Source organism: Dendrobates tinctorius, unplaced genomic scaffold, assembly GCF_039654945.1.
Source record: "Dendrobates tinctorius isolate UK_male_01 unplaced genomic scaffold, ASM3965494v1 ptg000296l, whole genome shotgun sequence".
In the NCBI taxonomy this organism is placed as follows: Eukaryota; Metazoa; Chordata; class Amphibia; order Anura; family Dendrobatidae; genus Dendrobates; species Dendrobates tinctorius.
Window position 1 is genome coordinate 5,421,887 of NW_027361963.1, and position 23,225 is coordinate 5,445,111.

Sequence of the window (23,225 nt, forward strand, 5' to 3'; positions counted from 1 at the left end):
AGCGGAGAGGTGACTGCTGGGACATTATACTGGACGGCACTGGAGGATTCTGGGTGATGACCGGAGAGGTGACTGCTGGGACATTATACAGGATGGCACTGGAGGATTCTGGGTGATGAGCGGAGAGGTGACTGCTGGGATATTATTCAGCACTAGAGGATTCTAGGTGATGACCGTGTTGTTGTTGTCAGGTTCCTATAAGGTGTCAGGACGTCGCTGTCTATCTCTCCATGGAGGAGTGGGAGTATCTAGAAGGACACCAGGATCGGTACCAGGAGGTGATGATTGAGGAGCTCTGGCCTCTTACACCACGAGGTGAGAGGACCCTTCTGACATCAGATCGTCTCGTCAGCGTTGGTCGGTTGCTATTAGTGATGTGTCCTCAGATATTTCCGTGATCGTTTTCTCTCAGGGATGAATCTTTTCTATGACTCCTGATTGGACCTCACATTCGGGTTGTGCTGATGTTTCTCTGCTGCTGATGGAGATTTTATTTGTCACCTCAGTGGTTTTCTTTCCTAGAGAAAAGGAAATTTGGAGGATGAAACGTCCTTATTGTAGGTTCTTTATCTGATGGCGCCACAGACTGCAAAATGCCATCAACCTGCCAGACATATTCAGCTCAGCACAAGTGGTAGTGAGGACCACAACAATGACTCTTGGGCCCTGTTAAAAAAAAAAAACATAGAGCTAATGGTGTTAAGAGACATGTAAGAGAGAGTCAGTCAACAAGGTTGTGTCTCCACAGATGGGTCCAAGAGGAGAAATCCACCAGAGAGATGTCCCCGTCCTCTGTATCCCCAGGACTGTCTAGAGGAGAATCACAACATCCCAGAGGATCATCAGGTAGATGACACTGAAGCCCCCACAACATCTGACCATGAAGTGATGGGACCTGAGCTCATCTTACATTTTACTTTTTAGGATGAAGATCTGATTGATATTAAGGTTGAGGTTATAGATGACGCAGAAGAGACGATGGATGAATGGGCCGATCAGCAGGGTGAGGAGGGGAGACTGTCATGTCTGTTCTGTGGTCACCTACTACTACTCCCGTCATCTCATCATCACATGACACAATCTATTTCATCACTGTGTGTTTTTTTACAGATGGATCCAGGAGGAGAAATCCACCAGAGAGATGTCCCCGCCCTCTGTATTCCCAGGACTGTCCAGAGGAGAATCACAACATCCCGGAGGATCATCAGGTAGACGGCGTTGAGCCCTGTACCGGATCTGTTTATGGGGGAACATTTCTGATCGAGGTCATGAAAGTCACAGATTTTGGTGGTTTCTTGTATTTTGCTGATTGTTGCATCTGATATATCAGGAGGAAGATCCGACTAAGAATAAAGTGAAGGATGACACAGAAGAAGAAGAGATGACGAGGGGGGATCAGCCGTGTGTGAGTGACGGGAAGGAGGAGTTTGTGGGAGATGTTTGCACAGGTATTTAACAATGACCGGTGTGTGACGATGATGAAGATGACCGGTGTGTGATATCGTGTGAAGTCTCTGGTGCAGTGAAGCCTTATCCACTGTCCACATCACAGCAGTAGTGTCCGGTGATGGCGCGGCTGCTCCTGTACAGAGTCCGGCGGTGCACCGATGAATAACAGGGCCGCCTTCACACCTCTTCTTAATCATTTAGGAAGCACAGATTTAGTTTTCCTTTACCTTTGTGAATATTACTTCCATCCTTTCCATCCATATTTTTCCTCCACAAGTCCCGTGCTGTGTTATAAATGACTGAGCTTGTGTTACAGGTTATGAATCGCCCCGTCCTATGGATCTCAGTGATGTAGCAGCCTCTGCCTGGTGCTGACGAGTGACGACACATCACATGTAGAGTCGTCCTACCTGTCCCCTCTGTTTGCCTCCCACTGTCTCCTACACTGAGGTCAGCATTCTTGTTCTTCTACATCCAGGCCGGCCGCCCGGTGGTATGAAGAGCCCTGTGGTAAATCGGTATGTCCCTCTGACACTATAGAGGCCATCTTGGATGTAGGAGAACCAGAACACAGTTGGAGGACACCAGGTAGATGATGGTACATGACAAGTGTTTCGTCACTCCTCTGTGCTGGGGTGGAGAATTGCTTTATCGTAAGGGATTACAAGCTTGTATGTACAAACAGCTGCGATGGCCACATCTAGAGTTGTCGTTATCTGACAACCATGTTGGTTTTTGAGACCTGGTGCAATCAATGTATAAACATGGAGGAGACGAGATCCTGCTCAGAGCGGGCACCCTTTACCATGCACGGATTATTTTCAGTTATGTCTAATATTGTAATATGGATAGATTCGCTATAGAGAGAAGAGTATTGGGCCGCCCGCATCAATCACTGCATTCTAGATTCTCCTTCAGACGCCAATGCCCTCCCCCCGTGTATAACATCCAGCCCTGTTGCCCCCTTGTGTATAACATCCAGCACCATTGCCCCCGGCATGCAACATGAGGCTCCTCGCTATATATTGGTTCCGTTGGCAACAGATGGGTACATAGACCCTGGAGGGGCGCACTGAGGGGCTGATATATGCAGAACAGGCCAGATATTAAATATGGGTTATATTGACAAAAAAAAGGGTTCACTTTATTATAAGACCACGTAGTGATTTTGAGATCGCCCCTTTAGAAGAACCTTCACTCCCGGTCTCTCCAGACTAACAAAATGTCGTCTAGAAATCGTCTCTAACGTGAATAAATAATTCTTTTCCTAATGACAACATACATAAATTCCCAAAAGAAGGCGTTTTCATCAATGTTCCAAAAATTTTTTAATTTTTTTTTACCTTTATAAATAGAATAAAATTATTTTCTGACAAGAATTGTGTTTCCAAAGAAATAAACTCCTGCCCAGATTCCCGGTGGTTCCTCCTCAATTTGTGAATAACGGGGTGTTACCATTCTCCATGCATGCGTCCCCACACTTTCTGATGCTCGGCACTGATTGGACTGATGACTTGCATTACATGAGTGATATCTATTGTAAATTCTTCAATAGTTCGGAAACCGGACAGTATCGTTCTCCATACAGTATAATGAGCCCCATATATTGCTCCATACAGAATTATGAACCCCATATATTGCTCCATACCGTATTGTGGACACCACATAGAGCTCCATACAGAATGAGCCCCATATAATGTTCCATACAGTATTATTAACGGCACCACATTGTGCTCCGTACAGAATAATGAGCCCCATATATTGCTGCATACATCATGAACCCCATATAATGCTCCATACATATGATGTGCCCTATATAATTCTCCATACAGAAAAATAGCCCCATATAATGCTCCATACAGTATAATGAGCCCCATATAGTGCTCCATACAGAATAATGGATCCCATATAATGCTCCATACACTATATTATTGGACCCAATTACTGCTCCATACAGTATATGATGGTCACTATATAATGCTCAAAAAAAATGCCTCTCCTTGCTGGCCGCTGCTCTGCTCCGGACTCCTCAGCGTCGCTGTCTTCCGGATCTCTGCACTGTCACTGGACAGGCAGCGGGCACCCTGTAGTGACGTCATCGCGCCATCTAACCTGAAACGTCACAGAGTGAGGAGATGGGGAAGACTACGCAGCGCAGGAATGGGGAGAGGTAAGTATCAAAGTCCCATGAGCAAGAGGCACCCTGCTCAGAGCCACGGCACTTGCCCGGTTACGGATGCAGATTCTGGTAATGCCCCACAGTTAAGGGAGGTGATCAGGAACTAAGTAGTAGATTTTCACAGGAGAAAAGCGAGAATATACAAAATGAACAAACAAATGTATGGGAACGGGGGAAAATATCAGCAGTATTTACCTGCCCAGGTCTCAGAACTAATGCAGCAAAGGTAACACAGGTGCAAAGTAATGATGGGACAACTACTCACAACCTACCAATCCGTGGAGGGGGATTGCTTAGTATTAAACTGGCCAAGATATTGACCAATACCTCATATATTTTTGTATATTTTCTTGCATGTCATTTTTCAGGGTGCAGGGAGGCCCAGCTTTTTTGGCGCTGTAAACTGTGGTGTCTGTTCTCATGGGATGCACTTATATAGAGCTGGGCAGCCGCCTGATCTAATAGTATGGGCGTCACTAGTAGACTGTCAGCAGGATGCTGTGCATTACCTGTGTGTGACCAGAGCCCTATACAAGCCGCTTTTCTGCAATTTAATACTTAGCAATCGCCCCCTCCATGTACTGGTATGTAAATAGTATGGGCGGTACGGTGGCTCAGTGGTTAGCGCTGGAGTCCTGGGTTCAAATCCCGCCAAGGACAACATCTGCAAGGAGTTTGTATGTTCCCCCCGTGTTTGTGTGGGTTTCTCCGGTTTCCTCCTACATTCCAAAGACATACTGATGGGGCTCACAATCTAAATTCCCTATCGGGGACAGTGATGATAATGTGTGCAAACTGTAAAGCGCTGCAAAATATGTTAGCGCTATATAAAAATTATTATTATTATTAAATAAAGGGGAAAAAATATTAATAAAAACACGAGATCAGAGTGATAATTCAAGTCCATAGGCGAGCGTGCATTAAAAGGAACCTGTCAGCAGGATTGTGCTCAGTAACTACAGACAGTGTCAGGTCGGCGCCCGTTATACTGAATACACTGACACCTGGTGATGAAATCCGCCTTGTGGTTGTTGTGTAATGTTTATTTTCAGTTTTGAGGTAATGACATGCTTGTGCTCCAGGGCGGGGCTTCATGTGCTCTGCTTACATATTCATCTGTATGGCTTATGACAGGTCACTGATCCCTCCCTGACTCGCCCCTTATTTTACATACTATATATGTTATTCTTTTGGAAAACAAAAAAAATTTACATTCATCATGCAGTTGGCGGTGCCTGCACTGAGGCATGATCGGGTCTATAATATCCATATTTTTATTTTATTTTGTGATAGAAATTGCTTGAGAAAAAAAATTTCTTCTTCAAATTGGCGCCGGCTGTGTCGCCGATAGATGCTACTGTGCTGGCGCCATCTTGGTGGAGACTTTTTTTTTCCTCTAGCAAAATGGCGCCAGTGGCGGCGCATGTGCAATAACGTGACATGTTCCAAATCATGTTACTGCGCATATGCACAGCCAGCCCCATTTTTGAGGAAGAAATTTTTTTATCAAACAATTTATATCACAAGATAAAAATATGGATATTCTAGATCAGGGGTCTCAAACTCAATTTACCCGGGGGCCGCTGGTGGTAGAATCTTGGTGAGGCTGGGCCACATCAGGTTTTCCACAAGAAAAGCTCTTACAAAAACATTCCAATGTTATCAAATGTCTTTATTTTTTCATCTTAATTTGTGTTAAAAAATAAATTCCAATGCACCGCACAGGAGATATTTCACCAGCTGTGTGATGCCATTGAGAATGCCGGTTTACCTTGGAGGAGGTTTGTCTGAATAACAACTGATGCTTCTGAGCCCGGGGTAATGGCGCAAGTCCGCAATAAGGCCGGCTGATGTCCCGCCTCAGAGAGCAATATACCACACCGCCCCACTGATCATTCTGAACCCGGAGCACCTGAGTCTGTGGCGCAGTCCGGTCCCTGCTCGGCTGCTCCTGCTGCATGTGTTGTGAGTGTGACTCATTCGCCTTGCCTGCTGATAGCAGGCTGCTGTGACTGTCTAGCCATCATCATACTCACCACCTCCTGCTGCAGCTCCGATGGTCCAGCGCCGACAGTGGTACGGCTCATTAAGCTCATGAATATGGACGCCACGCCTATGAGAGTGGAGTATGAAGAGGAGGATGAATGAACTCATGGAGATCAACATCCGACACTGCAGAGACACCATCACGTGTTTCTCAACACAGTGATTCTAGAGCACTGCCCCCATCCCTTATGGGAAATATGTAAAACATGCAAAACAGAAGCCGCGGAGACACCATCACGTGTTTCTCAACGCAAGCAATGACCAGCCAGGTCTTTGCCCGGGAAAGAACAACCACGGGAAGGGCAGTCTCCAATGAAGAAAACCACCTATGCCAAAACATGGTGGTTGTTCCTTCCCGGGCAAAGACCTGGCTGGTCATTGCTTGCGTTGAGAAACACGTGATGGTGTCTCCGCAGCTTCTGTTTTGCATGTTTTACATATTTCCCATAAGGGATGGGGGCAGTGCTCTAGAATCACTGCGTTGAGAAACACGTGATGGTGTCTCCGCAGTGTCGGATGTTGATCTCCATGAGTTCATTCATCCTCCTCTTCATAGTCTTTTTACTAGGCATTGCTCCTACCAGCCAGTTTCCTACTCCACACTGATGAGGGGCAATACCCCGAAACAGCTGTATGTGGATGGATACCATGTTTTGGCATAGGTGGTTTCCTTCATTGGAGACTGCCCTTCCCGTGGTTGTTCCTTCCCGGGCAAAGACCTGGCTGGTCATTGCTTGTGTTGAGAAACACGTGATGGTGTCTCCGCGGCTTCTGTTTTGTATGAGTGGAGTGGCGTCCATATTCATGACCTTAATGAGCGGTACTATGTGTGACTGGGATTTCACATGCGAGACTCGGCCGTGTTTCTCGCATGTGTGATCCCGACTGAGGTGAGGGCCGCAAACTATTGTCCCGAGGGCCCATGAGGTGAGGGCCGCAAACTACTGTCCCGAGGGCCCATGAGGTGAGGGCCGCAGTTGGCCGCGAGTTTGAGGCCCCTGTTCTAGATTCATCATGCTTACACAGCACTTATTACCTCCACATTGGAAGGATCCCTTCAGGTCAAAACACAGATATTTATAAGCATCATCACTGGGGAAAAAGTCTAAGTGACAGCAAATTACCGATGTTCGGGGCTTCCCTAGCTGCACATGTAATGCCCCCTGAGAGGATATTACACAGGCTCTACTCTTGATAAAGTACAGGTAATTTAGTGATATCTGAATAACCTGTTCTGAAAGGAATGGAGAAAGGAACCTGTGCTTTATTCATCATTTTATCCTCATTATTATTCTTATTTCTATGATTGTGATTGTCCATTTAGAGGGAGGCACGTGGTGTATGACAAGTGATGGACAAGGCCCTCCCTATTCTTTATATCCCATCTTGAAAAAACATTTTTTTATTTTTGTTTATTCAAGTTGGTAATCCGATTGAACAGAACCTGCACGACAGGCCCTGGTGAATGCACCAATCGGTAAACTACGGCCAATATGGGGGGGGGGCGACCGCTTGTGGCATGTAAAGTGGAGTTACCACTGGTAGGTTTCTTATGTAATGTAGTCTGAATGACACCATTGTCACCAATAAGAGGGACGTCCATAAGATGTGCAGTGTCATTGACCTCATCAACAGTGAAGTGGGGATTTACATTATTTAAATATTCCTTGAAGGGTGCAGCAGTTTTTACCCACAAATTTTGAGGTCCATTTTCTCCTGTTACCCTTGTGAAAATTAAAAATTTGGGGCTTGAATAAATTGTTCATTAATTCCTGTGAAGGGTTAAATGTAAAGTAGACATGTGGTAAATGTTATTTTTTAACTATTTTACGTGACTTAATTCTCTGGTTTAAGGGCATAAGAATTAAAATTTTGTTTTTAAAATTGCAAAATTTTCACCAAATTTCTGATATTTTCACAAATAAACGCAAGTCCTATCCATCAGATGTTCCCACTGTCATGAAGTTCAATATATCACAAAAAAAGTCTCGGAATCCGTGGCATCCATTGAAGCGTTCCAGTTATTACCACATAAAGTGTCAGATTTATAAAATGAGGCCCAGTCATTAACCTGCAAAGTGGCTCGGTCCTTGAGGGGGTCAATGGACAAACACAACAATATAAAGAAGAATAATAATGAGGATAAAAATATGAAAAAATCATGGGTTACTTCACTCCTTTCAGTCAATTTTTTTCTATATTTTTCTCATTGGTGCTGGAATTTTTTCTTTTTTTGGTTCCTGTGCTGGGGACACTGGCCCTGTTAGTTCCAAGTATCACCACATGGACTGCATTTTGCCATGACCTACTTCGGTGAGCTGATATTATTTCCCTTTTTTTTCTTATGTGACGTCTCCTCTCTGCCGTCCAGCTGGGCTTTTTTCAGAGTCTTCTCTGGGGACATTCGCTTTCACCCCTCCAAGACGCTGCTAATCACAGCTCGGCATCTGATCTAGGCTACCAAGCTGTGATTATCAGCATCTGGGAAGACTGGGTGAGAGCACATATCCCCAGAGACGGCTGATGAACACCCAGTTGCACTGAAAAGCAGAAATTTCACATAGTGCGCTCCAGGAGGAACAAATGTAAATATCTCTGCAATGGAGTCACTTAGCGTGGAGCAGAAAATAGCGGTAGAATCATAGAATCGTAGAGTTGGAAGGGACCTCCTGGGCCATCTGGTCCAACCCCCTGCTCAAAGCAGGATTCGCTAAATCATCCCAGTCAGATGTCTGTCCAGCCTCTGTTTGAAGACTTTCATTGAAGGAGAACTCACCACTTCTTGTGGCAGCCTGTTCCACTCATTGATCACTCTAACTGTCAAAAAGTTTTTTCTAATATCTAATCTGTGTCTCTTCCCATTCAGTTTCATCCCATTGCTTCTAGTCTTTCCTTGTGCAAATGAGAATAAAGTTGATCCTTCTACAATGTTACAGCCCTTTAGATATTTGTAGACAGCTATTAAGTCTCCTCTCAGTCTTCTCTTTTGCAAACTAAACATTCCCAAATCCTGCAACCTTTCCTCATAAGACAGGGTTTGCAGACCGGTCACCATTCTGGTCGCTCTTTTCTGAACTTGCTCCAGTTTGTTGATGTCTTTTTTAAAATGTGGTGCCCAAAACTGGACACAATATTCCAGATGAGGTCTGACCAAAGAGGAGTAGAGGGAAATAATGACTTCACGTGATCTAGACTGTATGCTTCTGTTAATATATCCTAGAATTGCATTTGCCTTTTTTGCTGCTGCATCACACTGTTGACTCATATTCAGTCTGTGATCTATTAGTATACCCAAGTCTTTTTCACATATGCTGTCACTTAGCCCTATTCCTCCCATTCTATATATGCTTTTTTCATTTTTATTGCCCAGATGTAGTACTTTGCATTTCTCCCTGTTAAAAACCATTCTGTTAGTTGCTGCCCACTTCTCCAGTTTATTTAAATCTTTTTGAATCCTCTCTCTCTCTTCTCTAGTATTAGCTATCCCTCCTAGCTTTGTGTCATCAGCAAATTTAATCAGTTTAGCCTCAATGCCTTCATCTAAATCGTTGATAAAGATGTTGAACAATACAGGGCCCAGGACAGAGCCCTGTGGTACCCCACTTGAGACATTCTTCCAACTGGATGTGCAGCCATTTACGACCACTCTTTGGGTCCGATCACTAAGCCAGTTATGAATCCACCTAACAGTTGCCTTGTCCATTCCATACTTAGTCATTTTTTCAATAAGGATTGTATGAGAGACTTTGTCAAATGCTTTGCTGAAGTCAAGATATACTATATCTACAGCATTTCCTTGATCCACCCAATCAGTGATACCGTCATAGAAGGAAATTAAGTTAGTCTGACATGACTTATTAGTTAGAAACCCATGCTGACTCTGTTTAATCACTTCATTCTTATCCAGGTATTGACATACATGTTGTTTAATAATTTGTTCAAAGATCTTTCCTGGTATAGAAGTCAGACTCACCGGCCTATAGTTGCCTGGGTCCACCTTCTTCCCCTTTTTGAAGATAGGAACAACATTTGCTCTTCTCCAGTCTTCTGGCACTTCTCCTGTTCTCCAAGAATTTTCAAAGATTATGGAGAGGGGTTCAAAAATGTCTTCTGCTATCTCCTTCAGTACTCTGGGGTGTAATTCATCTGGACCTGGAGACTTGAATTCATTTAGGTTAGCTAAGTGTTTCCTCACTATCTTTCTGTTTATAGATATCCTGGATTCTTCTATTCCCTTAATAGGACAGTGAATAACAGTTGATGTTGCATTTCCTTTCTGAGAGAAAACAGATTCAAAATAGGAATTTAAAAGTTCAGCCTTCTCAACATCCTGTCTTACCATTTCATCATTTTCATCCTGTAAAAATCCTATAGCATCTTTGACTTTTCTTTTACTTTTGACATATCCCCAAAATCCTTTATTATTGCTTTTGACATCTCTTGCAAGCCTCAGTTCATTTTCAGCTTTAGATAATCTGATTTGTGCCCTGCAGGTTCTGCAGACAGCATTATATTCTTCTTTAGATATGCCTCCCTCTTTCCATTTTATAAACATTTTTTTCTTCCTTTTTAGCATGTGCTTAAGTTCTGTGTTCATCCATCCTGGTTTCCTTAAATGCTTCCTATTCCCTCTTTTCGGAATTGTTAACAACTGTGCTTTGAGAATTTCATTTTTCAAGATTTCCCATCCTTCCTGGACATTTTTGTCTTTAAGGATATCCAGCCATTGGATCCCTCCAATTCTCTTTCTGAATCCCTTAAAATCTGCCTTTCTGAAATCTAACCTTGACGTCTGAGTCTTCACAGGTCTTCCACCTCTAGTAATCCAAAATTCTAAAATAGCATGGTCGCTACCTCCTAGGGTCCCAGCCACTTTTACCTCCTCAACCATTTCCTCCCTGTTTATAAGGATTAGATCCAAGGTAGCAGTTCCCCTTGTTTTCTCCCTTACCTTTTGGAAGATAAAGTTGTCAGCAAGAGAGGATAAGAATTTCCTTGACCTGTTAGTTTTGCCTGAGAGAGATTCCCAACAAATGTCTGGATAGTTGAAATCTCCCATGACAACTATGTCATATTTTTTGGAGAACTTGGCCATCTGATGCATAAAGAGTTCATCTATATCTTCGGCTTGCACAGGCGGCCTGTAGTAAATGCCTACAATGGTGTCCTTTCCATTGTTCTGTCCTTGTATTCTTACCCAAACAGTTTCCACAGAACTCCCAGTCTCTGAAGCTTCAATCTCTGTGCAGATATACGCGTTTCGAACATACAATGCGACACCCCCTCCTCGTTTATCAAGTCTGTTTCTTGCAAATAAGTTGTATCCTTCTAGTCTTGTATTCCAATCATGTGTATTGTCCCACCAAGTTTCAGTGATTCCAATTACATCATATTTCTTTTCCTGTGTTAGTAGTTCCAATTCTCCTTGTTTGTTGCCCATGCTTTGTGCATTAGTATAGAAACATTTTAGTTTGTGATTGGTTTCTCTTTCTCCAATATTTTTATTAATTAGATTCTTTCGTCTTTGTTCTTCCTTTCCACTTCTAATAGCAGAGTTCTCAATAGCATTTGTCAGGTGTATGGCTTTTTCTGGTCTTTTGCTTCCCTTCCCATGTTGTTCTAGTTTAAAGCTCTCCTTACAAGTGTAGCAAGGCGACTTCCAAATACATGCTTTCCAGTCTTCGTAAGGTGCACCCCATCTCTAGCAAGTAGTCCATCGTATAAGTAGTTCACTCCGTGATCCAGAAATCCAAATCGTTGCTGACGGCACCATCGACGTAGCCAGTTGTTCACCTGCAGAATCTTATTCCACCTCCTTGTTCCATGGCCATCCACTGGGAGGATGGAAGAGAAGACCACCTGCGCTCCCAGTTCTTTCACTTTCTTGCCTAAGTCTTCAAAGTCTCTGCAGATGGTTTCCAGGTCGTTTCTTGCGGTGTCATTTGTCCCCACATGTAGTAGCAGGAATGGGTAGTCATCTGTAGGTCTGAAGAGTCCTGATATCCTGTCAGACACATCTTTAATTTTTGCACCTGGAAGACAGCACATTTCTCTTGTAGTTATATCCGGTCTGCAGATAGCGGCCTCTGTTCCTCTCAGCAGGGAATCCCCCATGACCACCACTCTCCGTTTCTTCTTCACAACATTTTTCTTTCTCCATCCAGGAGGACTCTGAGGGCGTACAAGGTTGCTGTTTGTTGGCAAAGTCTTATCCTGATGTATTTCTTCATCGTTTCTTCATCGTTTTCCTGCGTGAGAGCCTGGTACTGATTCCTGGGAATCGTCAGAGCTCGGGAATTTGTACAACGTATTTAACTTATTTATTTTTTAGCAAGTGACAAGTCCTTTTTAAAGGGGGCATGTAAAGATTTCTATCATGCCCTTAGACATATTGAGGACATGATTATGGTGGCTGGAGCTCGGCTACTCGCAGATGTAAGGTCACCTTTGTGACTAGTCAATCTCATTTGCATACGGTACTGAAATATTAAAACTCCATTTTTAATTGTGTGGACACTTTTCTACACTAAGGGCTTCATAGGAAGCTTGACAGGGTGAAATGGCACTGGTGGTACATTAATGGGGTAATCCCTGATGGCAGGTTCCCTTTAAGTACTGTCTATTTGCTGTCTAATCTCTGCCACCCCTGACTTGTGCCAATGTCACCAGTTTATGTGTTATTCATTTTACCCGTCATTGTGTTAATGCTATGGCATGTAGTTGTCTTCCTTATTACCGGGACTTCCATTATTGAAATTTAGAAATGCCTTTTGTGTTGTAGAAAAAAGTCACATCTAATCTATCTTTGTTCCTTATAGGAAATCCTTGTGAGAATAACGGTTTATCACTAAATTGTAAAAAAGAAGATATCAGGAAGCATTCTAATGGAGAAAACCTCATTACCCTTCATGGAGCTCCTGGACTTCACAGCACTTCACTTTCTTATACTCCTCCTAATCATGAGGAGCCCACTCCTGAGCAATCTCACATTGTTACCACAATTCCAGGTGACAAGAAATTTACTGAAAGCTTAGATACTTTAACACAAAGAAAGCACAAAGGAGAGAAGCCATACTCCTGTTCAGAATGTGGGAAATGCTTTATAACCAAGTCAAAATTTGTTATACATGACAGGATTCACACAGGAGAGAAGCCATTTTCATGCTCAGAATGTGGGAAGGCCTTCACCGATAAAGGGAATCTTAATAGACATCAGAGAATTCACACAGGAGAGAAGCCGTATTCATGTTCAGAATGTGGGAAATGCTTTACATGTAAAGGGAAACTTATTACACATCAGAGAAGTCACACAGGAGAGAAGCCATTTTCATGTTTGGAATGTGGGAATTCTTTTACAGATAAAGACAGTCTTAATAGACATCAGAGAATTCATACAGGTGAGAAGCCATATTCATGTTCAGAATGTGGGAAATGTTTTAGAGCTCAAGCAAATTTTGTTAAACATCTAAGAACTCACACTGGGGAGAAACCGTTTTCATGTTTACAATGTGGAAAAAGCTTTACAGATACATCACAGCTTAATAAACATCAGAGAATTCACACAGGAGAAAAGCCGTATTCATGCTCACTCTGTGAGAAATGCTTTACAGAAAAATCTAGTCTTGTGAGACACGAAAGACACCACACAGGAGAAAAGCTGTATGCATGTCCAGAATGTGGGAAATCTTTTATAAATAAATCAAGTCTTATTACACATGAGAGAAATCACACAGAAGAGAAGCCGTATTCATGTTCACTGTGCGGGAAAGCTTTTGTAAATGAATCAAATCTTGTTAGACATGAGAGAAATCATACACAAAAAAAACTGTATTAATATTCAGAATGTGGGAAGTCTTTGTCACCGCTTCATCTTTACTGTTGGCTAGGGCCGCTGTGAGTGACAGAGCAGCCGCCCTATGGGTTCTTGAATGTGCTGGACTGTCAATGTTGTGAGTGACAATCCAATAATCCTATCAGATCCTGGGGCGTGCCGGGCTCTCAGCATTTTGATTGACAGCCCAGTAGTTCAATCTGGCCTTCTGTCATTTTCTCAGATACCTCCCGTCCTTGGTGATTTGTTAGATGTGAGCAGATTGGTGTCTTGTTGCCGGGCTAAAGCCCCCGTCTCACATAGCGAGATCGCTAGTGAGATCGCTGTTGCATCACCGATTTTGTGACGCAACAGCAATCTCGCCACGTGACACATAGCGGCGATCAGGCCCCTGCTGCGATGTCGCTGATCGTGCTCGAATGTCCTGGGCCATTTTTTTGATCGCTGGTGTCCCGCTGGCTAGCATGCATCGCTGTGTTTGACAGGGACAACGACGAACGACCTCAATACTACAGGTCTGAGAGACAGGGTCCCAACAACCATCGTATCGTTCCGTATCGTTGCTGCGTCGCTGTTGAGATCTGACTGTTTGACATCTCACAAGCGACCTCGTAGAGACGCACCAGCGATCCCTACAGGTCGCATCATTGTCGGGATCGCTGGTGCGTCGCCAAGTGTGACGGTACCCTTAGGATTTGTCGTGACCATTCGTGTGGATTATCCCTTCTGCTCTTGACGTTCTCTGACTGCAGGTACCTGACCCCGGACTGTTTTTCTTCCTCCCTTGTCTTGACGTACCCTCCTGGTATCTGACCTCGGACCTGCTGACTTCCTTGTGTCATGGCTTTTCTTTGAGTAGTGGCTCAGCGTCACAGAAGTCATACAATATAGAAACTGTAATTATGTTCACTGTGTTTTATAAATTTTAAACAGTGTTAAGCATAAATGAGTACACTCACTTTGATAAGTAAGATTTTAATTAAAGGGAATCTGTCAGCGTGATTGTGCTGAGTAACCTACAGTCAGGTTGGCGCTGTTATACTGATTAAAATGACCCCTGGGTTGATGAAATCCGTCTTGTGGTTGTTTAATCTTTATTGTCAGTTAATGATATGCTCCTCCTCCGGGGCGGCCTGTGGGCGAGGCTTCATGTGGTGCTCTGCTTACATATTCACCTGTATGGCATATGACAGGTCAGTGATCCCTCACTGAACTGCATATAATAGGTTTTGAAAAATAAAAATCACATTCGGTGGGCAGGCGGTGGCGCCAGCATAATCGCATCTATAATATACGTATAATTATTATATATGGTAACATTAATTCAGAAAAAAATTCTCTCTCAAAATGTCCCCGGCTGCACCTGCGCAGTATCATCTATCGGCGATCTGATAGATGCTACTGCGCTGGTGCCGAATCCCACCTGCATTGCGATAATAACGATGTCCAGAGATGAGAGTTTGGTGGGATTGCACCACTCTCCAATCTTATCTGGAGAAACATATGATTCCTCGGGGCCTTAGATTAAAGAAAATGGCCACAACTGTGTATTCAGATTGTTTTAAGCAGAAATGGCGGGATACCCTCACAGCTCATTTCAACTCATGAAATTGATTATTGAGGAAGAGGAACATACTCTTACTGAAATTAAAAAAGAGATCTTGGATTTGAGAACTATTATGAAGGATTATTCATCTTCCAAACAATATGACATTCTCAATAAATCCATGCAAGAAAAGATTTTACATCTAGAGAAAAAAATTATGGCCACTAAAAAACACAAGTTTGAAAGCGATCACAATGATTCCATTAAGGATGAAGTCTACTTGTGGAAATGTAATGGACCTAATAAATTCTCCTCGAAATCTATTCTTAAGAGGCATGGGCATAATAGACACACTCAACTGGATAAAAACTCAAATAAAAAGTCAGCTTTAATAATACAGATTCTTCAGTAGACGGTTCTGAATACTCTGTGAAAGGATCTTTCAGATTCTTCGTCAGAATACCCACCTTCCAGCGTTACGAGACGCAATATGGTTTTCAACAAAGGGGCTCACAAGGATCTTCGTCCAAATTTGGATTCAAAAAATGGAAAAGGAGGCGGAGAGGTGGGAAGAAACATAAAAAGAACTTCATTAAACTTCAGTAAAAAGATACAGAGAATGTGTCATGATATGTGACTGGCCCTGCGTGACGCGACCCGACGATCTGTCGGTCACCAATTAACAAGACAAACAAGCAAGGGAACACCGGGGACACAATTACAGCGGTGGGCTCTGCTATAGGGAACGGGGAAAGGGACAACCTCCTGCACTCTGCTGTGGCTGAGTCCTAGACTAACCTGACGTCCCTATACAGGGTTTTTCAACCTGTCGCTGAGCAGGATACCTTGTCCCTCACTTATCCTGCACCTATCCCTCACTAGGGAATTGGTAAGTGCGGACACTGGTCCCACCGCTGCACTAATAAACACCAAGGAAACATAACAGACATGCTAAGACAAATAACACTTGGCTTTATCTGCTGCAATGCACCGAGCAGCAGAGTAAGGCACCAGATCAGCAGAAGCCCCACTGCTCTCAGCCCGCTCCTGTTTTGACCACGGTTGGTAACCAAAAGGAAGAAGTGTATCACCAACACCAGGTGATGCCTCAGGTGACCTTTTATAGGAAGGTGGGAGTGGTCACCATCAGCAGACTCGGACTAGCCAAACATGTAGTAACACCAGCAGCCTCCGGGGGGGAAAAACTAATATTAACAACTGATGACCTGAGAGGAAAAAAGTTTATGTAAGAGAATTCAGAATCTGACACAGATCCTAAAATGGATCGTGACAGTACCCCTCCTTCAATGTGGGGCCTCTGGACCTGCAACACTGCACCTCACCAGAAAGCCACCTTCGATGAGGACACATAGATCCACCAGAGTTCACCTCAGCAACCACCTGACTCTCAGGGTCATGGCAAATGTGGGCTGATGGAGGTGACAACGTATGCTCAGGAGGCACCACAAATCTCCAGAGCACCGACCTTGGGAATGAGTTGAGTCTGGGCATTACTGGGGGTTACTCCAGCTGGTAAGTCCCCGGGCCGAGGATGGCCGACACCCGATACGGCCCGATCACCCGAGAGCTCCAGACCCCAGCAGCACACTTCCAATGGATGTTTTTGGTGGACACCCATACACACTCGTTCACACACAGGTCCAGACCTGAATGTTTATTGCCATGCATGCGTTTGCCACAAGGCGGTGAACTCTTCAAGGAACTGACAACAGAGGCGTCCCCCTGTGTCGTCGCCCTCACACCCCCAACATGCTCAGAGGGAACTACCACCTTCCTCTGACCCTTCCTACGAGGATTCCGACACTCAGGGTTAGCATGTGGTGGGGGTAGAGACTTGCCCCTACTCCCTGGCAGCACCTCTGCTGCCCCCACTGGAGAAGGGGACGGTTGTAGAAAGACGGCAGAGACAGTAGTCCCCAGGCAGCAGCCCTCAAGCAACTTACCCCAGCTGACTATTTCCCTGGACCGCCAATCTATCACCGGGTTGTGTTTTTTCAACAAGGGAGGCCTAAAACGATGGGTGTTGGCATTTCCCCCAAGACGTAGCATGACAGGGACTCTTCATGATGAGTCCTTATACGCAGATGTACGTTACCCACTACCTGGGTCAACCTCCCCTGGCTCAGTGGGACAGAGTCAATGGCCTGGATGCTTAGGGGTTTGGCTAGAGTCCTACACCTTAGGCCATGGGTCTGGACAAAGTGATCATCCACCAGATTGCCTCCTGCTCCACTGTCCACAAGCACCGGTAGACCCTCAGTTTCCCCGCCAAGCACCACTTCAGCAGACAGGGTACACCAATGGGTCAAAATGGAGGAAATATACACTCCCTGGTCTCCCTCCACATGACCAGGGGGATGCGGCTTCTTAGCTGGTACAGATGATTTGGTGCACGCTGGGCAGACCCCAATGAAATGATCAGTCTGCCCACAGTAAAAACATGCCCCCACACCACTACAAACCGCAGGCAACCCCGTTTGGGGACCAACTACTCCCACCTGCATGGGTTCGTCCGTCTGCACCGGTGTGTCCTCCTCCCTAGCAAGGACTACAGGGGGCACATTTGGTGTATGCCTCTCCTTTAGGCATCTATCCACCTGGATGGCAAGGGACATGGCATTCTCAATGACCTGGGGGCGGTGTACTGCACCAGAGTATCCTGCAACTTTGGGGACAGACCCTGCACAGTGACTCCTAAGGGCAGGGTCATTCCACTGTGTCAGTGGCCCACCTCCTAAACTCTGAGCAGTACTCCTCAGCAGGCCGGCCCCCCTGCTTGATCTTACGGAGTCAGGTTTCAGCCAGGGAGACACCATCAGGATCCCCATACACCAGCGCCAATGCCGCAAAAAAACTCGTCCACTGATCATAGAGATGGTGAATCGACCAGCATGGAGAAGGCCCAGGATTGGGGATCACCCTTGAGAAGGGACATAATAATACCCACCCGGTGTTCCTCACTCCCTGATGAACAAGGACGGAGCCTGAAGTATAACTTACAGGCCTCCTGAAAAACCAGAAATTTATCTCTCCCTCCAGAAAACCTGTCAGGGAGAGATATCTTGGGTTCTGGTTGAGCCTGATCCTGAACCAAGGCCCCAAACCCCACCAACTGCTGCAGCTGCTGCACCACCTCACCACGCAGCACCCTAAGCTCATCAGTGAGGGTCTGAAGTAGTTGCGCAAAGGCCTGCATTTGGTCCATGGCTCACCAGACAAAATGGGACAGTTGGTGATAATGTCACGATATGTGACTGACCCTGCGTAACGCGACCTGACGATCAGTCGGTCACCAAATAACAAGACAAACAAGGGAACACCGGGGACACAATTACAACGGTGGGCCCTGCTATAGGGAATGGGGAAAGGGACACCTCCTGCACTCTGCTGCAGCTGAGTCCTAGACTAACCTGACATCCCTATACCGGGTCTTTAAACCTGTCGCCGAGCAGGATACCTTGTCCCTCACCCTGCACCTATTTCTCACTAGGGAATTGGTAAGTGCGGACACTGGTCCCAACAGTGCACTAATAAACACCAAGGAAAGATAACAGACAAGATAAGACAAACAACATTTGGCTTTATCTGCTGCAATGCACCGAGCAGCAGAGTAAGGCACCAGATCAGCATTCAGCAGAAGCCCCACTGCTCTCAGCCAACTCCTGTCTTGACCACGGTTGGTAACCAAAAGGAAGTGTATCACCAACACCAGGTGATGCCTCAGGTGACCTTTTATAGGAAGGTGGGAGTGGTCACCATCAGCAGACTCAGACTAGCCAAACATGTAGTAACACCAGCGGCCACCGGGGGGAAAAACTAATATTAACCCCCGATGGCCTGAGAGGAAAAACGTTTATATAAAAGAATCCAGAATCTGACACAGATCCAAAAATGGATCGTGGCAGAATGAATTCAATCTGAATCTTCCAGTAGTTAATTTGTCAAGTTATATCATCAGTGATCCTCAGCTTCAGCTATTATCCAAAGGATTATCGTTTTCACCAACCAATGAATTCGATGTACATAAGTCTATTCTACAGTCATGGCCAAAAGTTTTGAGAATGACACAAATATTATATTTTCACATGATCTGCTGGCCTCTGGTGTTTATGTGTGTTTGTCAGATGTTTTTATCACATACAGAAATATAATTGCAATCATATTATGAGTAACAAAAGGTTATATTGACAGTTAGAATGAGTTAATGCAGCAAGTCAATATTTGCAGTGTTGACCCTTCTTCTTCAGGACCTCAGCAATTCTCCCTGGCATGCTCTCAATCAACGTCCATTCTTGCAAAATCAATGCTTTTATTTTGTCTGAATTTGAAGGTTTTTGTTTGTCCACCCGTCTCTTGATGATTGACCACAAGTTCTTAATGGGATTAAGATCTGGGGAGTTTCCAGGCCATGGTCCCAAAATCTCTATGTTTTGTTCCCTGAGCCATTTAGTTATTACCTTTGCTTTATGGCAAGGTGCTCCATCATGTTGAAAAAGGCATTGTTGATCGCCAAACTGCTCTTGGACGGTTGAGAGAAGTTGCTCTTGGAGGACATTCTGGTACCATTCTTTTCATGGCTGTGTTTTTAGGCAAGACTGAGAGAGAGCCCATTCCCTTGGCTGAGAAGCAACCCCACACATGAATGGTTTCAGGATGCTTGACAGTTGGCATGAGACAAGACTGGTGGTAGCGCTCACCTGGTCTTCTCCGAATAAGCCGTTTTCCAGATGTCCCAAACAATCGAAAAGGGGATTCATCAGAGAAAATGACTTTACCCCAGTCCTCAGCAGTCCACTCCCTGTACCTCTTGCAGAATATCAGTCTGTCCATGATGTTTTTCCTGGAGAGAAGTGGCTTCTTTGCTGCCCTCCTTAAGACCAGGCCTTGCTCCAAGAGTCTCCGCCTCACAGTGCGTGCAGATGCACTCACACCTGCCTGCTGCCATTCCTGAGCAAGCTCTGCACTGCTGGTAGCCCGATCCCGCAGCTGAATCACTTAAGAGACGGTCCTGGCGCTTGCTGGTCTTTCTTGGGCGCCCTGGAGCCTTTTTGGCAACGAGGGAACCTCTCTCCTTGAAGTTCTTGATGATGCGATAGATTGTTGACTGAGGTGCAATCTTTCTAGCAGCGATACTCTTCCCTGTTAGGCCATTTTTGTGCAGTGCAATGATGACTGCACGTGTTTCTTTAGAGATAACCATGGTTAACAGAAGAGAAACAATGATGCCAAGCACCAGCCTCCTTTTAAAGTGTCCAGTGGTGTCATTCTTACTTAATCATGACAGATTGATCTCCATCCCTGTCCTCATCAACACCCACACCTGTGTTAATGGAGCAATCACTGAAACGATGTTAGCTGGTCCTTTTAAGGCAGGGCTGCAATGATGTTGAAATGTGTTTTGGGGGATAAAATTCATTTTCTAGGCAAATATTGACTTTGCAAGTAATTGCTGTTAAGCTGATCACTCTTTATAACATTCTGGAGTATATGCAAATTGCCATTAGAAAAAATGAAGCAGTAGACTTTGTAAAAATTAATATTTGTGTCATTCTCAAAACTTTTAGCCATGACTGTAGATATCAATAAATTTGCTAGGAACCTTTGTGCTGCCACTTTCCAGAGGATGCAGATGGATCGTAAATTATTTCCAATGAATCCTACAAAGAAGATGCAGATGTTTGCAATATTCTTAGCTTTGAGAAACAAAGTTTAATTCACACCCTGCAACAATTGGCTACGGATTCTCTGGATAACACACTAGATATGAATTCTCGTTATAGAATAAAAAAAAACCTATATTTTTGTCCCCTGCAGTCCCGCCCAGCCGTCCTTGATGATTTTCAGGAATTAGTAGAAAAAGACCCACATATATTGAAAGAGAAAATCTGAAAAGAACAATCCAAATCTAATTTGTTATAAAAAAAAAAAAAGCATTGAAAGAACTTTCAGATAATAAGGACCTGGTGATAGGAAGAGCTGATGAGGGGGAGCAGTAGTAATTCTGAATTCAGGACTATATGAAACATTAAATATGGAAAAGTTAGTGAAATGTATCAAAGCTTGACCATTGATATTACTACTAAGTTCCTAAAGGCTTTGGAAAATATATTACAGGAGGGTGTTGAAATGGAGCTTTCACAGATAAATTGTCAGAAGATTTGTTAGTACATTTTTCCGTTACCCCCATTTTTCACTCCCTCCCTACAATTGATACGGGTCAGTTTCCTCCCCCTCTATGCTGTATGGTGGCAGGGATAGGTAGTTGAGGAGAAAAACTTATTTCTTGGTAAGATATGTACTTCAGCCCTTAGTAAAAAATGTTCCTAGTTACTTGGGAGACACCAAAGATGTAATTTCATCCCTGGATGGTTGGCGTTGGCCAGAACATTGCATGTGGTTATCATGCGATGTCATTAGCCAATATCCCAGTATTCCTCATACCTTGGCGATTAAATCTTTGGCTTTTTTTTAATTATATAGTAATTATACTGTGTCCATAAATAATTTATCTTAAGGGCTACAGAATTTTTGTTATCACACAACTATTTTTCCTTTAATGGTATTTTTTACATTCAGAAACAGGGAGCCCTAATGGGCGCAGACTTTTCACTATCTATAGCGAATATTTACATGGCAATTTGGGAGGAGGCATTTATTTTCTCGGCAGCATCTGACCTCCGCTCCCGTATCAGGTGGTATTGCTGTTATTTTGACAACCTCCTCCTGATAATATTATTATTATACATTTATATAGCGCCATTTATTCCTTGGCGCTTTACATGTGAAAAGGGGAAATATAGACAAGTACAATAAACATGTGTAAGACAAGGGACACACAAGTACAGGAGGAGAGAGGTCCCTGCCCGCGAGGGCTCACAGTCTACAGGGATGGGTGAGGATACACTGGGAGAGGGTAGAGCGGGTCATGCGGTGGTTCAGTAGACCGAGGATCATTGCAGGCTGTAGGCTTGTCGGAACAGGTGGGTCTTCAGGTTCTTCTTGAAGGTTTCCGTTGATGGTGAGAGTCTGATGTGTTGCGGTAGGGAGTTCCGGAGTATGGGGGAAGCACGGGAGAAGTCTTGTATGCGGTTGTGGGAAGAAGAGATAAGGGGAAGTAGAGAAGGAGATCTTGGGACGATCAAAGGTTGCGTGCGGGTAAGTACTTAGAGACCATGTCACAGATGTATGGAGGAGACAGGTTGTGGATGGCTTTGTATGTCATGGTTAGGGTTTTGATTTGGATCCTCTGGGCAATAGGAAGCCAGTGAAGGGCCTGGCATAGGGGGGAGGCTGGGGAATAGCGGGGAGACAGGTGGATTAGTCGGGCAGCAGAGTGTAGGATGGACTGGAGCGGTATGGGAGGGGATGGAGGAGGCAGTCGTAGAATTGGTGGCATAGATGAACCATAATGATATGAATTTGGGTTTTGCATTTAGCATAAAAAAAACTAAAAAAAAATGATTTTCTTGATAATTCTTTGTATTTTTCGCCAGAGGGACTAAGAGTTCTCCCATTGAGGAAAAGTGCAACCACTAATTCCCCACTTTATGCTACATCTTGTCACTCAAAACAAACAATAAAAAATATCCCACCGGGCGAATTTATCCGCACCAGGAGAAATACTTCTCAGGACGTCACCTTCAATGAGGAAGCTCTGAAAGTGAACAATAGACTCCGAGAACGAGGATTCGCCCAGTGGATGATGGAGCAGGCGAGAACTGCAGTAACACAGAGCAACAGAGACAATAGGTGGAAAGAGAAAAATAACTGTACAAAAGAAAATGACTCTGTTCACCATCCGGTGTCATTTGTTACACAGTATATGAGATGGAGTGACGTGTGCCCAACCGGTGGAAGGTGCCAGAGTAGGTTCCCACACCATGAGTATGTAACAAGAAACTCAGCACTCAACTTAATGTGATCAAAAATTGGCAAATTTAATGATGTCAGATTGTGTGAAAAAGATAACCTGCTCCTTAACCCCAAAGCAGTTCCATGACTGCCATCCAAAATACAAATCACACACCTGGACCGAGCGCCAAAATACCACCAGAACGGATGCTCAATCCACAGAAAAACATGAAATCAGATTGTATGAAAAAGATAAAGGACGGCACTCCCCATTCTTTCGTGGAAATTCTTTATTGATTAAA

The 23,225-nt window shown here is 44.3% G+C and overlaps 1 protein-coding gene across 3 annotated transcripts in view; it reads left to right on the plus strand.

Annotated features, from left to right (window-relative positions):
* Window positions 1-14,576, plus strand: part of LOC141073086 (uncharacterized) — a 64,681-nt gene extending 50,105 nt beyond the window's left edge. For 2 of the 3 annotated variants that reach the window (XM_073560415.1, XM_073560417.1), the window contains 6 exons: window positions 192-315; window positions 749-846; window positions 925-1,003; window positions 1,111-1,208; window positions 1,331-1,448; window positions 12,493-14,576. In XM_073560415.1, coding sequence (XP_073416516.1) covers window positions 192-315; window positions 749-846; window positions 925-1,003; window positions 1,111-1,208; window positions 1,331-1,448; window positions 12,493-13,508 — 1,533 coding nt within the window. In that variant the 3' untranslated portion in view covers window positions 13,509-14,576. The remainder of the gene's footprint in view (window positions 1-191; window positions 316-748; window positions 847-924; window positions 1,004-1,110; window positions 1,209-1,330; window positions 1,449-12,492) is intronic. The other variant, XM_073560416.1, reaches the window with a different exon arrangement.
* The last annotated feature ends 8,649 nt before the right edge of the window (window positions 14,577-23,225 follow it).